Here is a 12,058-nt window from a genome sequence, read left to right as displayed (position 1 = left end):
TCCTTAGGGAACGCCAAATTCACAAGACCCGTGTGAAAATCCTGCAATACGCAGATGTCAGCACAGATGCTACAAGAGCTTATTCCTGGAAAAAAAATCGAAGGGAAAATCGGGGCTCCGCACGCGCAAAGACCAAGCCCTCAGCAATTAGTTCCCATCTTACCTTCCTTCGCAGCATCCGCCACGCCATTCCTCCGGCCCCGTCGGCACCGACGAGCTGTAGCCCGAGCCCGGAGGCGTCAGATTCAGGAAATCGAGGGTCACGCTCGTTGGGTTGGTCTGGGGACGCCGGGGTATTGGAGCCGGCGGTGCTGTACGGGCGAGCGGCGGCGCGAGCGCTGTGTGGGAGCGGCGGCGGCGGCGTGGGAGAGGACAAGCACGATGTGGGAGAGCGGCGACGCAGGCACCAGGGCGGGCAACGGCGGCGTGGGAGAGGGCAAGCGCGGCGTGGGAGAATGGCGGCGCAGGCACCGGGTGCGAGCGGCGGCGGCCTGTGCGAGCAGAATAGCTCGAGCTAAAGATGGCAACAGGGCGGATTCGGATCGGGTGGAGTCTCCACGGAACCAAAACCGAAACCCGAAAGTAAAACCCGAATCCGCCCCGAACCCCGATTCGGGTGCAAATCCATCCCCGAAACCGAAACCGTGGATCCCCGAAACCCGACGGATTAACCGAAACCCGAGAAAATTACAACAGATCAAGTGATCAACAGACAGACTGACAGAGCAAATGAGCAATACAAAACATGATATATTAGCATAATAGCCTGCTGATTCCAAATGTACTAGCAAGTAGAAGCAGGCTACCAGGTAGCCGATAGCCATGTCCAGATTCTAGAACCAGAAACATCAAACATGCAAGTTCAGTACAGTACTACTACAGCAGTACAGCTCACATATTACAGATTTACAGCCCAAACAAATAAGAGTTTTTTTATCAAATAGATATGCAACTTGAGACAATCATCTTCACTTGAGGCACACACTGTCCAGATTACAACAAAGTTCATCATTCATCAATTATGGTGGACTCATCTTCATCCTGTGAAATAAAAATAGGGACTAGCTCATTACTTTCAATGCATTGTAAATTCACAAGTTAAATATAGAAGGAAACAACAGCAGTACCATTTCTTCATCTTTTTCATCAAGACAAGTCATCAAAGCACCAACAAAAGATGAATGAGACCCTGCATGGATATAATATTCACAAATTAGTTTTACAACTTAAATAGAATGAAGACCACATACTTACAGAAATTGCACTTACCTAACATGTCATTATGAGACCATGCTTGCATACACATAAGTGCCTCAATCATTGATGGTGCAAGCCTACTACGATGTGGACTGATTATTCTCCCACTAGTGCTAAAGGCTGACTCGGATGCCACCGTTGTCACAGGAATAGCAAGAACATCACGTGCAATTTTTCGTAATGTTGGGTATTTGAGCCCTGCAACTTGCCACCACTGTATGATATCCAAATCTTGTGTCCTAGGCAGCAGTGGCTCTTCCAAGTACAAATCCAACTCTGTTCGCACATAAGTGGAGGTCACAACTGGTATTTTGGACATCCAATCATCAAAAGTGTCCATCCAATCTTCATCGTCCCTCAGAGTAGGAGCTCTAGGTCTAGTTTCAGCACCATCTGTTGTGGCAACATCCTCAACAGTATCTTGATATTCCAAAACCAAATTATACAACAAGTCTTTCACTTTGTTAGAAGATTCTACAGCTACACTTTCTGACCCATGAATTTTATGAAAAAGAGCATTCAACAGATGTAATTTAAACCTAGGATCCAGGACAGCAGCAACAGCCATCAAACCATGCACATCTGACCAATACTTGTTAAATTTCTCTTTCATTTTAATAGACATTTCTTCTATCTTAGGAATATCACTACTTAGCCACTTCCTAATTGCCATAAAAATGTTGCATATTTTGGGAAAGAAAAGGTTGGCTGTCACATATTTAGTGCCTGATAGTACCTCAGTTACATCATAGAACATCTTCAACCTATCACAAAGCTCTCTAGAAAACTTCCAATCTTCTGCAGATGGAACACATGGAGCACGAGAAGCAAGACGCTCAAAAACATCTTGGTAAAGTAGTGTAGTGCTAAGCATAGTATAAGTAGAGTTCCATCTAGTTTTGCAATCAAGAGCAATTCTTTTTTCATATTTTCCTTTCATTTGTGCTGCCATTTTCTTAAACTTCTCATGTCTTTTAGGAGTTGCAGACCAATATGCAACACTATCACGCACTTTATCAATTCCCTTCTCCATGACACTCATTCCATTTTTTACAATCAAATTTAAAATATGTGCAGCACAACGCATATGAATTAATTTTCCCTTCAACATACAAGAGCGGAGTGGTAACTTGCCTTCTATAGCAGCCTTATTCTTTGAAAGGTCATCACCATCGGTGCCGATCATAGTCTTCATGAGGTTATCATTGACACTACAATTGTCAAGAGTTATAGTCGACAGATTCCTCTCAATATGCCAATCTAGGAGAACTTCATGAAGAACCTCTGCTATAACCTCTGTTGTATGTGGTGCTGGAACATAAATGAACCTACAACAATAAAATATGTTAAGTGGTTGTGCTGGACAGATTGGTCTCTATAGGCAAAATGCATGTTAAGTGATTGTACTGGACACAAAATGATGCAATTTATTGTTACCTAATAAGAAAACTTTTTAGCTTCCAATCATCATCAAGAAAATGGGCTGTAACTACCATGTAACCTTTCCTCTGGTGGTTTGCTGTCCACAAGTCCGTAGTAACAGCAACACGAGAACTCAATTTCTTGATATAATTCACCATGGATTGCTTTTGAACTTGATACATATCAAAGATATCCTTCCTGATTGTGTTTCTAGACACTAGCTTGAATGCTGGTTGCAATGCAGCACAAAACTTTTTAAATCCAGCGTGGTCCACCATGGACAGAGGATACTCATGGACAATGATCATTAAAGCTAATTCTTTCCTAGCAACATCTTGATCAAACACATACTTCTCTAATGTGACTGAGCCATCCTTTGGGTTTGCAGATAATTTAAGAGAAGACTGTGTTAAACCCTTTCTACAAGCTCTATCCTGACATATGGCTATGTGATTCTTCAAATGAGTTGTACCATTTCTTGTTTCCCCACCTAAATCTCTCTTACACCATATGCATCTTGCTTTCCAAACCCCTTTTACATTAATCAAATCAAAGTCTTTCCATACTTCAGATCTTAACTTCCTCTTACTACCAACAGGGACATTATCTTCTACCTCTACCACATCAGTGTTACCTACAGTTGCAGAATCAGTTGTCGGTGCTGCTGAACCGGCTACAGCAGGCGGTGTTGCTGACTCGGATGCAAGACGAGGACGCCTTGGAGGACAAGAACCCACAGATTGAGATACAGCAGCAGCTTGAGATCCACTTGTATCACCAGGAGTTGACATTGCTCACCCTTCCTGACAAATGAAAAAGGAACATACATTATTACATGGTCACATGACAAGATTGAGAAAATGGAACAGACAGCAGCTTCAGATCTAGGGGAGGGATGTGCCGTCGTACCTAGCCTGTTGGATTCGCCGGCGAGGTCGGAACTCGGAAGGTCGGCGAGGCTGGCAAGGTCAGCGAGGACGCGTACTAGGGTCACGGACTGATGAGGCCACAAGGCCGGCGAGGGCTCCCGTCGAGGGCTCGCTGGCTCGGGGCGCCGGGTGGGAGCGGGCGTGCGGCCGCCCGCTGCCGTGCAGGTCGAGACCGCCGCCATGCGCCGGTGCCGCACTGCCGTGGTCGCACTCGCGGAGTCGCGGTCGCGGTCTCGTGGACGGCGGACTCGCCAGCGGACTCGTGGTCTCGCGGACCTAAACCCTAGACGCGGACTCGCGGTCTCTCAACGCGGACGCCGACTGCGGTCCTGCGGAGTGCGGACTGCGGTGCGGTCCTGCGGGCTGCGGCTGAGGCCTGAGGGTCTGAGGGGAGACTGGGAGAGGGTTCCTATTTTTTCAGGCAATATATACTAGGGTTTCTTAGATGGGCTTTTAGTGGGCTACGTATTCGGGGCCCCGATGGAGTATCCACGGGTGAAAAATAGAGTCTGCCCCAAACCCGCAGAGTTTCGGGTATCCGAACCCGCAAATCCGTGGGCAAAAAACAGGCACCAAAACCGAGACCCGAGAAGCCGAAACCCGCGGATATCCGCACCAAACCCGATCCGCTGCCATTTTTAGCTCGAGCGGTCTGGGAAGAGGGAGATTTAACTTTTTACCGTTATAAGAATCGGCACAACATGAGGTTAGGCATGTTACGGATAGAAGAGATATAAATTATCATTTTTAGGGCCCGTTTGGTTTTCGGGTGACTTATTAAGTCAGGTGACTAAAACCAGTGACTTATAAGTCATGTCTATTTGGTGGTAAATGACTTATAAGCTCATTAAAGGTGTGGACCTCACGCGGAAAAGGGTGACTTATAAGTTTTAAGCAGGGGTGAACCAACTTAAAACTTATAAGCAGGAGTGACTTATAAGTTGATGATGTTTGATAAAATAAATCACTTATTTCATTTTTTTAACTTATAAGTAGATGATTTATTTGAACCAAACATGCCCTTACACTTATGGCACAACAGGTCAGTTCAGATGGAATCCGAGACTGAGGGTGATAAATAACCATGGCTGCCCCTGCCCTCTACGTTATCAGGAGCAGCACCACTGCCTTGTGAGCTAGCTTGCTAGCTTCAGGATTTCCTGCTCCAACAGCTCTAGATCAGCGTACGAGCTCCCGCCTGGCTTCACTGCACGGGCGACCTCCGCCGCGAGCGCCTTGGCTCGGGCCCTGACGTCGCGCGCCCTTCTGGCCGGTGGCGTCGGCCAACACGGACGCCAGCTCGCCCGCGTCAGGGACAAAGCCGACTAGCCGAGGCCGCCCTTGCACGCGCGGACCGCGACGCGCGCCTCGCCCACGAGCAGCCGCGCGTCGAAGAACTGGTCGGCCACCAGGGGCCACGCCAGCATGGGCACCCCCGCGGCCACCGCCTCCAGCGTCGAGTTCCAGCCGCAGTGCGTCAGGAACCACCCCACCGCCGGATGCCGCAGCAGCACCACCTGCGGCGCCCACCCGAGCACCACCACGCCGCAGCGCGCGCCTCGAACACGTCCGGGACCACGGCCCACACGAATGGCACGGCGCTGCGCTCCAGCGCCTCGGCAAGCGCCGCCGCCACGTCGGGGCTCAGCACGGCCTGGCTCCCGAAGCACACGTACACGACCAAGCCTTCCAGGAATGCGTCCAGCCACGCGCTGAGATCGGCGAAGCCGACGTCTGTCTACGCGCCGCGGGCACCCGCGGCGTCCGCCTCCGGAGCCACCGGTCCCACCGCCTAGACGCGCCTGAAGCCCAGGTCCTCGAGCGGCCGCTCTAGGTACCTCCCCTCCAGCGCCCTGAACGAGTTGAACACGAAACCCCAGCTGTTCGTCGTCGTCGTCGCACTCCGCGGGGCGACTCACCAGGCGGCGGAAGGTCGAGTGCGGGACAGCGGTGCGCGGGACGCCGGACGGCGAGAAGGCAATCCCCGCGGTGCCGATCTCGGGGGCCAGCGGCTGAGCCATAGCTAGAACCTGGTGGGCAGGGGCAGCCGCGGTCATTTGCCATCCCCATGTTGTCTCGGATCTCACCTGGACTGACGCGTTGTCGTGCCACAAGTGCAAAAGTGGCAATTCTGTATCTCTTCTCTTCGTTGTGTGCCAAACTCGTATTGCCAACCGTTGCAGTGAGATCTCAGGAGTGCTAATTCTTATAATGGTAAAAAGTTAAATCTTCCCTCTGAAGAGGACCGGAGGAGAGAGATGATGTGGGTCGTATGGGCCTTGCCCAAAACAGTGTCTCCCTCATTTTTTCTAAAAAAAAATTTAAATTTGTTTAACTTAATCTCAAAAAATATGTTTGACTTAATTATAACCAATATTATGATTAATTGATGCAAGATTATGTACAATCAAGCAGGGGCACTTTAGACATTTGGTACAGTATCTTTTGTAATTGTAAAAGTTACTTATGTAAGATTGTTGCTTGAAATTTTTAAAATTTTTAGACACGTGAAACATAGCAACTTACAAGCACGGGCTAGGTGAAAACATTTTTCAGAGTAGGCTTCTTTCCCCCCTCGAGTGCGATGAACGGATAATGCCAGATCAAGAGAGTATATTTATATCTATTCTCTAATATTGAAAAGAAAAAATTCTTTTCCAGATGTTGACCCACCACTCTCTTCCGCTAGGTGTATCTATCCACTACCTCGAGCATAAGAATTCTAGTTGATTTTACTCGACGAAATAGAAATAATAGAGTTGACCCATGTGTGATCCAAGCTCATTTCCCGCGCTCATGCAAGTTAAAATAGTACATGTCCAGCTACATATAAAGTCCGATTCTAAGACATATTGTTAGAACATATAATGTAGTCATGTAGAGTCTAATTCTAAGACGTACTGAGCATGTGATGCAGGCGATAGTGTTCTATTGCTCCGTACATAAAAAAAATGGAAGGAGCATGGTTTCTGAAAAGACCAGGCATCTCTCTGACTTGGACCGTAGGAACCACATCGAGATAACGGCACGCAACTACGCAAGAAATGGGTCATCAGTTCATTACCATTTACCAGAAACGACTACATTACTCGGGGAGAGTTTTGACGTTTAAGAATCCATTAACACTAGTGCACTACAAGAGCAGCTGCGGCTACGAGCCTACTAAAAAGTGCTACTAAGCAGGAGTAACGACGACTACGACCAGTGAGATGGAAGCGACTGGTGGCCCAGGTGCTGCCGAAACAGCAGGAAGCGACTGGTGGCCCAGGTACTACTAAGCAGGAATTGCTTACTATCCTAACTACATCAGCCAGGGGCGACCGCGACCCATGCTCACTCTCTGCTTCTCTTGTTGCTGCAAGCGGGGCACTTGTACTGCTTGATGTAGTCTGCCTTCGCAGGTGTGATGCGGACACAGTCACCATGGTACCACTTCTCACAAATGTCACAGCCAATCCAGAATTCTTCATTAGAATACCTCCCTCCACATGTACCGCACAGGTAAGCTTGATCCCTGTCGCCTCCATCTTCTTTCATGAACTGTTCCTCCTGCTTTGGCGGGGGCAGCTTTGCTGGCTTGCTGTTAGAATTGGGTTTCTTGGATGGCAGGAGTTGAAGGGAAAATGCATTATCAGAAATCAGAAACTTGTGCAAATAAGAGCAAGAAACAAAGAATGTTATGTTGAGCTTATGTGCTTACCTTAGAACTCGACTTGGTTTTGCCGTTTGAGCTGGGGGCTTTTGGTTGCTTCTTCCTACTTCCTGTCACAACTTCAAATACAGTGGGATGATTATTGATCATCGTGTAGAGCCGTCTCCTGCAATTCAAAATCCAATGACGAAGACCATTGTCAGATTTCCCAATAACCAGAAGCAAACAAAACAGTGACAATCATTTCCCTGGATGGGAATGGGATCATATGTGTATGTATCATGCTTGTGCACCATTCTACAAATATCATACGCAAATTCCAGATTCAGGAATAAATATTTGTGTACAATGAATTGGTCAGCGGAAGGGCGGGCCTAGTGCAAGCGGCAGAGTCTTACCGCCTGTGACCAGAAGGTCCCGGGTTCGAGTCGTGGTCTCCTCGCATTGCACAGGCGAGGGTAAGGCTTACCACTGACACCCTTCCCCAGACCCCGCACAAAGCAGGAGTTCTCTGCACTGGGTACGCCCTTTTTTTTAATGAATTGGTCAGCGCCTTGGCAGTTTTCTAGTTTAGGGCTAATGCATGCATGTTGATCCACCAACTACCCTTTCCAATTACTGGTAATGCCCTAGACTCACAGATCTAATCCAACTGGAACCAACACACAAGTTATAGAAAAATGTTTCTGAATGACATTGACAGCCTGAGAGGCATCGTAACATGTGTTCAAGAAAAAAAAAAGCATGTTGGCAAGCAAAGGAAGAATTCTCTGAAGCAAATATATTAGACACATGGAAATATCAAATTGAAAGGGTAAACTTTAACAAAGAAATTGAAGTGGAAACTATGACCAGACCTGGCATCTTTATCAAATCCAAAGCGAGCCCCAAAGTAAAATGCCACAGCAATCAACCATGCATCACTGTGCACAGCTACCAGCGAGAGCCAATCTTTCTCTGGCATTCCATCACGAGCAAAGTTTATTCCCAGTGCTGGCTCTGGTAGTTCTGGAGGAACTTCCTCAGCAGGAACGGTAACTTCCCAGGTTTCATTAGATAGTCCATATAGGCACAAGTTTTCCTTCTCTGGCAAAAAAAGGACACTTCGAATCAGCATTATGGCCACAGAGAAGACAACATGGCTCATTCAATGACACTTTTGATAACACAAAATGGCACATAATGTGTAAGAATAAAGTAGCAGGTTGATTAATTAAAGCAAGCAAGCATATAGAAGTGGATTTTGCCGGCACAGACAGAACAAGTAACAAGTACATAATACTCCCTCCATTCCAAATTATAAGTCATTCTAACTTTCTTGGAGCCAAAGCATCTCAAGTTTTACCAAAATTATAGAGCGTATTACAAAGATTTATGACATAAAATAGGTATACTATGAAAATATAATTAATAAAGAATCTAATGAGAGTTAGTTGGTACCATAAATGTTATTATTTTATTATATAAATTTGGTCAAACTTGAGATGATTTGGCTTTCCAAGAAAAATGGAATGACTTATAAATTGGGATGGATGTGAGCATCTTTCTTGCCATAAGCAGCAAAGCAACAATTCAAGAGAAATCAGACAATTCTGCAGCCAGGTACAATTACAAAGGCCAGTGCATTTTACCACACCCTGTGGTCAACTGGACCTATACTTTTTTCCCCGATATTCAGCATGATTGCAGTAAGCATAAGTGCAAGTGAAACTAGGCGCTAGCATCTCTAACTCAGATTAACGACGAATAAAAGTCAGATAACGAGTAGAAAAGCTTTATCGTCCTAATCTCCACGCCCTCACTACGGTGGACCTAACTAGTGATTAGACATCATGCAGACACGCAGAACCAAGCATCAGCAATCGATTAACCATACACCACAAAATCCTACCACGACAAGGCGCACTGGAACTTCACCGAGCGCCACAAGAGCAATCCAATCGAGTAATGTAAAAGACCAACACCCAGAAACGCAGTAGGGTTGAACAGCAGGAGACCACAGCATTGTGCACAAATCGTCTCCAGCGGAACAAAAAAAAAAAAAAAAAAAGAGGCAGAAACAAGCGAGAATACTCACCTGGGTCGCACAACTTGTAGAACTTCTCCACATCTGCGCGCCACGGAAACATCCAAGCAAACGAAACCGTAAGCCACGAATCCCACAGCAAAATCCAGAACGGAAAAAACGACCGCGGGAACAGGAAGGAGGGATACCGGTGGTGAGTGCCTTGAGAATGCCGGCACGGCGGGCGCGGAAATCCGTGAAGACATCCTCGGGAGTGCGCGTGTTCGGGAAGATGGCGGCCGAGCCGGACCCGTCCATCGCGGCCGCTCAGCCGCACTGCAGCTGCCGGGGAGGAGTGGTAGCGGCAGCCGATGCGAGGCTAGGGTTCAGGCGGAAGAGGACGAGGAGGCGGTGTCGGAGGTGGTGGTGGACTGGTGGCGGCCTGGCGGGGGCGGAGTTGCGGAGAGGATTAAAGTTCGGAACCGGGTGGGGGGAAGCTGAAGGGCTTCGCTGTAAATTTATTAAATTGGTGGGGGGTCTGGGAACTTGCGTCTGACGCAAGCTCTATTTTCGAGTTGGGCCTTGGTTGGACACTTCTCGGGTCCCACACGTTAGTTAAGCCGGACCGTACTACTGGGCCAGATCCGTTGTCATCGTTTACTACAGTTCGTGTTTTCGTAAATATTGATTTTTTTTGTGACTAATATTGGTTGATGATTTGACACCAAACAATGTAGATTGGTGGAAAAATTGTTTGTATAACTTTGTCAAAATTTATACAAACATTTTTTTAAAAAAATATCCAAATATTATTTTCTAGAATATTATTTAACTTTATAAAATTCAATATTTTTGTTTTAACTCAAAAAAAATGTGAAAACTAATCAATATGTTTTTCTAAAATCATTTCAAATATTTGAATTATTTCAATTATTTGAATCTTATATGTTCCTAAAATATAAAATTGGACCAAATAGGCAAAGATGAAACGTTCATGCAGGCTATGACAAATCCTTGGAAACCACAACGTGAATCACAACGCACCCTGTTGTGCAAACTACAAGCAACATTTCCTTGCAATGTCTCACTTGACCATCAAGACATGCACATGAAATAAAAAAATAATTCAAAATTTGATTATGCATTAGCATGTATCATGGTGTGTAGACTTACCGGACCATAATGCAGACGTTGTATGACTTATCATAATGGAAAAAGTCTATATGATCCCCTGAGGTATCCATAGTGGTCTACGTAACCCCTGACCTATAAAACCAGGTATCGTGCACCCTAAACTTTAAAAAAACGGGCAAAAAAAACCCTAGGTGGTATTGAAAGGTGGTTTTGCTTATGTGTCAATCCATGCTGGCTAGCTTCAACCTTATGGCATCTACGACCCACCTGTCAGCTTCACTGGGTGAGGTTAGCCCAAGGATGAAATATATTAGTGCAGCCCCACGTCCCCGACGATGCCATCCTGCTCCTGGCGCTCGCTAGCTGCCGCAGCACCACCGCCGGGCGCGCGTACGCACAGCTGTCTCCCCGCCGCAGCACCACCGCCGGCTGCGCGCACGCACAGATGTGTCTCGCCGCTCGCGCTTGCTGTCATCTCGTGGACGCCTCACCTCCCGAGTCCCGATTGACGCTCCGCTCACGCCTCGCGCCCATGAGTTATGGTCTAGGTCCAGGAGCCGGAAGCCCAGAAGCGATGTGGTGGAGATTTGCATGGATGCATGCATCGTGGAGCTTCAAGCTGTGGTCTGTGGACGTGCATGGTTTGTTATCTCAGATAATCAGAATGTAGATGCATTAGTTTAGGTGTTGCGTGGTCACCTGTTGTCCTGTTCTTGCGGCTGGTTGTGCATGTCCTAGAACTATAGTTTTCCAAATGGGCCAGGCCCGCTGGGCCGGCACGGGCCCGGTGCGAAAAAACACGGCACTGGCCCGGTGCGGCACGGCTTGGCCCGTGCCCGTGCCTGGCCCGGCCTGCCACCGTGCCCGTGCCTGGGCCTACACACCGGCCCGTAGTGCCGGCACGGGCACGGCTCGCTCCAACGGGCAGCACGGGGGTGGCATAGGTGCTTGCCTGCCGTTGATCCCCTCCCCCCGCTCCTAGCCGTTGGATCCTCCCGTGGGGGCAGGAGGGCTATATAATCCTCCCCGCCGTGGCCGCTCCCCCGGCACTGGAACCCTAGCTCATTCTCTCGTCGCTCTCCTCTCTCCTGCCTGTGGAAACCCTAGCCTCTCTCTTTCTTCTCGCCCTCCGGTGGCTGGTTGAGCCACTGGTGGCCGGAACGGGCACACGACACGGCCATCTTTGCCCCTCATCTTCATCCCTGAACGTCGATTGAGCCTCATCCTCCGCATCTTGGCCGCATCAGAGTCTCCTCTCCGTCGTCGACCTCGTCGGCCGCCGGCACCTCTAGGGCTCCGGTAAGTGGGTTGCACCCTTAATCTCTCTCAGATCCAGTTGTTTTGAGACTTATAAGCATGTTTTAATGGTTTGATTTGTTTGTTTTCACAGGTCTTTTGCCAAGGCGAGGCCATCAAGGTACCAGGGGGCCGAATCTATGCATCGTTGACCTCTCCGGCGTCTCTGGTGCTCCGGCCGTAGAGGTGAGCCCCCTATTGTCAAACCCTAAACCCTAGCTCATCTCTGATCTTTGCTCTTTGGTCTGATATTTGTGTTTTGCTTGGTTTTTTGCTCTTTGGTCTAGATCGTCGGGTGGGACGGCTTTATAAGCCAACCGCCGCTCCTGGCTCGGAGCCTTTCTAAACCCTAGCTCATTCCGT

At 48.1% G+C, this 12,058-nt stretch overlaps 1 protein-coding gene and 1 pseudogene across 1 annotated transcript; both read right to left on the bottom strand.

Annotated features, from left to right (window-relative positions):
- Positions 1-4,744: 4,744 nt before the first annotated feature.
- LOC136495820 (flavonol 3-O-glucosyltransferase UGT89B1-like) lies at positions 4,745-5,629 on the bottom strand (annotated as a pseudogene).
- Positions 5,630-6,665: 1,036 nt separating this feature from the next.
- LOC136496646 (PHD finger protein ALFIN-LIKE 7-like) lies at positions 6,666-10,975 on the bottom strand. Its single transcript, XM_066492376.1, has 6 exons — positions 10,667-10,975; positions 9,475-9,707; positions 9,338-9,370; positions 8,118-8,346; positions 7,309-7,426; positions 6,666-7,205 (listed from the first exon to the last, which is right to left on the bottom strand). Exons 2-6 carry the CDS (start codon positions 9,581-9,583, stop codon positions 6,942-6,944), a joined length of 753 nt encoding a protein of 250 aa, XP_066348473.1. The 5' UTR covers positions 9,584-9,707; positions 10,667-10,975; the 3' UTR covers positions 6,666-6,941.
- Between the last annotated feature and the right edge of the window lie 1,083 nt (positions 10,976-12,058).

The sequence above is a fragment of the Miscanthus floridulus genome, chromosome 12 (genome assembly GCF_019320115.1).
Source record: "Miscanthus floridulus cultivar M001 chromosome 12, ASM1932011v1, whole genome shotgun sequence".
Classification (NCBI taxonomy): Eukaryota; Viridiplantae; Streptophyta; class Magnoliopsida; order Poales; family Poaceae; genus Miscanthus; species Miscanthus floridulus.
This window is presented reverse-complemented; position numbering and strand designations above follow the sequence as displayed.

Excerpts from the sequence above, each read along its gene's own strand:
- LOC136496646 (XM_066492376.1), bottom strand. The coding sequence starts at position 9,583 with ATGGACGGGTCCGGCTCGGCCGCCATCTTCCCGAACACGCGCACTCCC. Across the intron at positions 9,371-9,474 it reads TCTCAAGGCACTCACCACCG|ATGTGGAGAAGTTCTACAAG; the intron begins GTATCCCTCCTT and ends CGTGGCGCGCAG. Across the intron at positions 7,206-7,308 it reads AAACCAAGTCGAGTTCTAAG|AAACCCAATTCTAACAGCAA; the intron begins GTAAGCACATAA and ends CTGCCATCCAAG.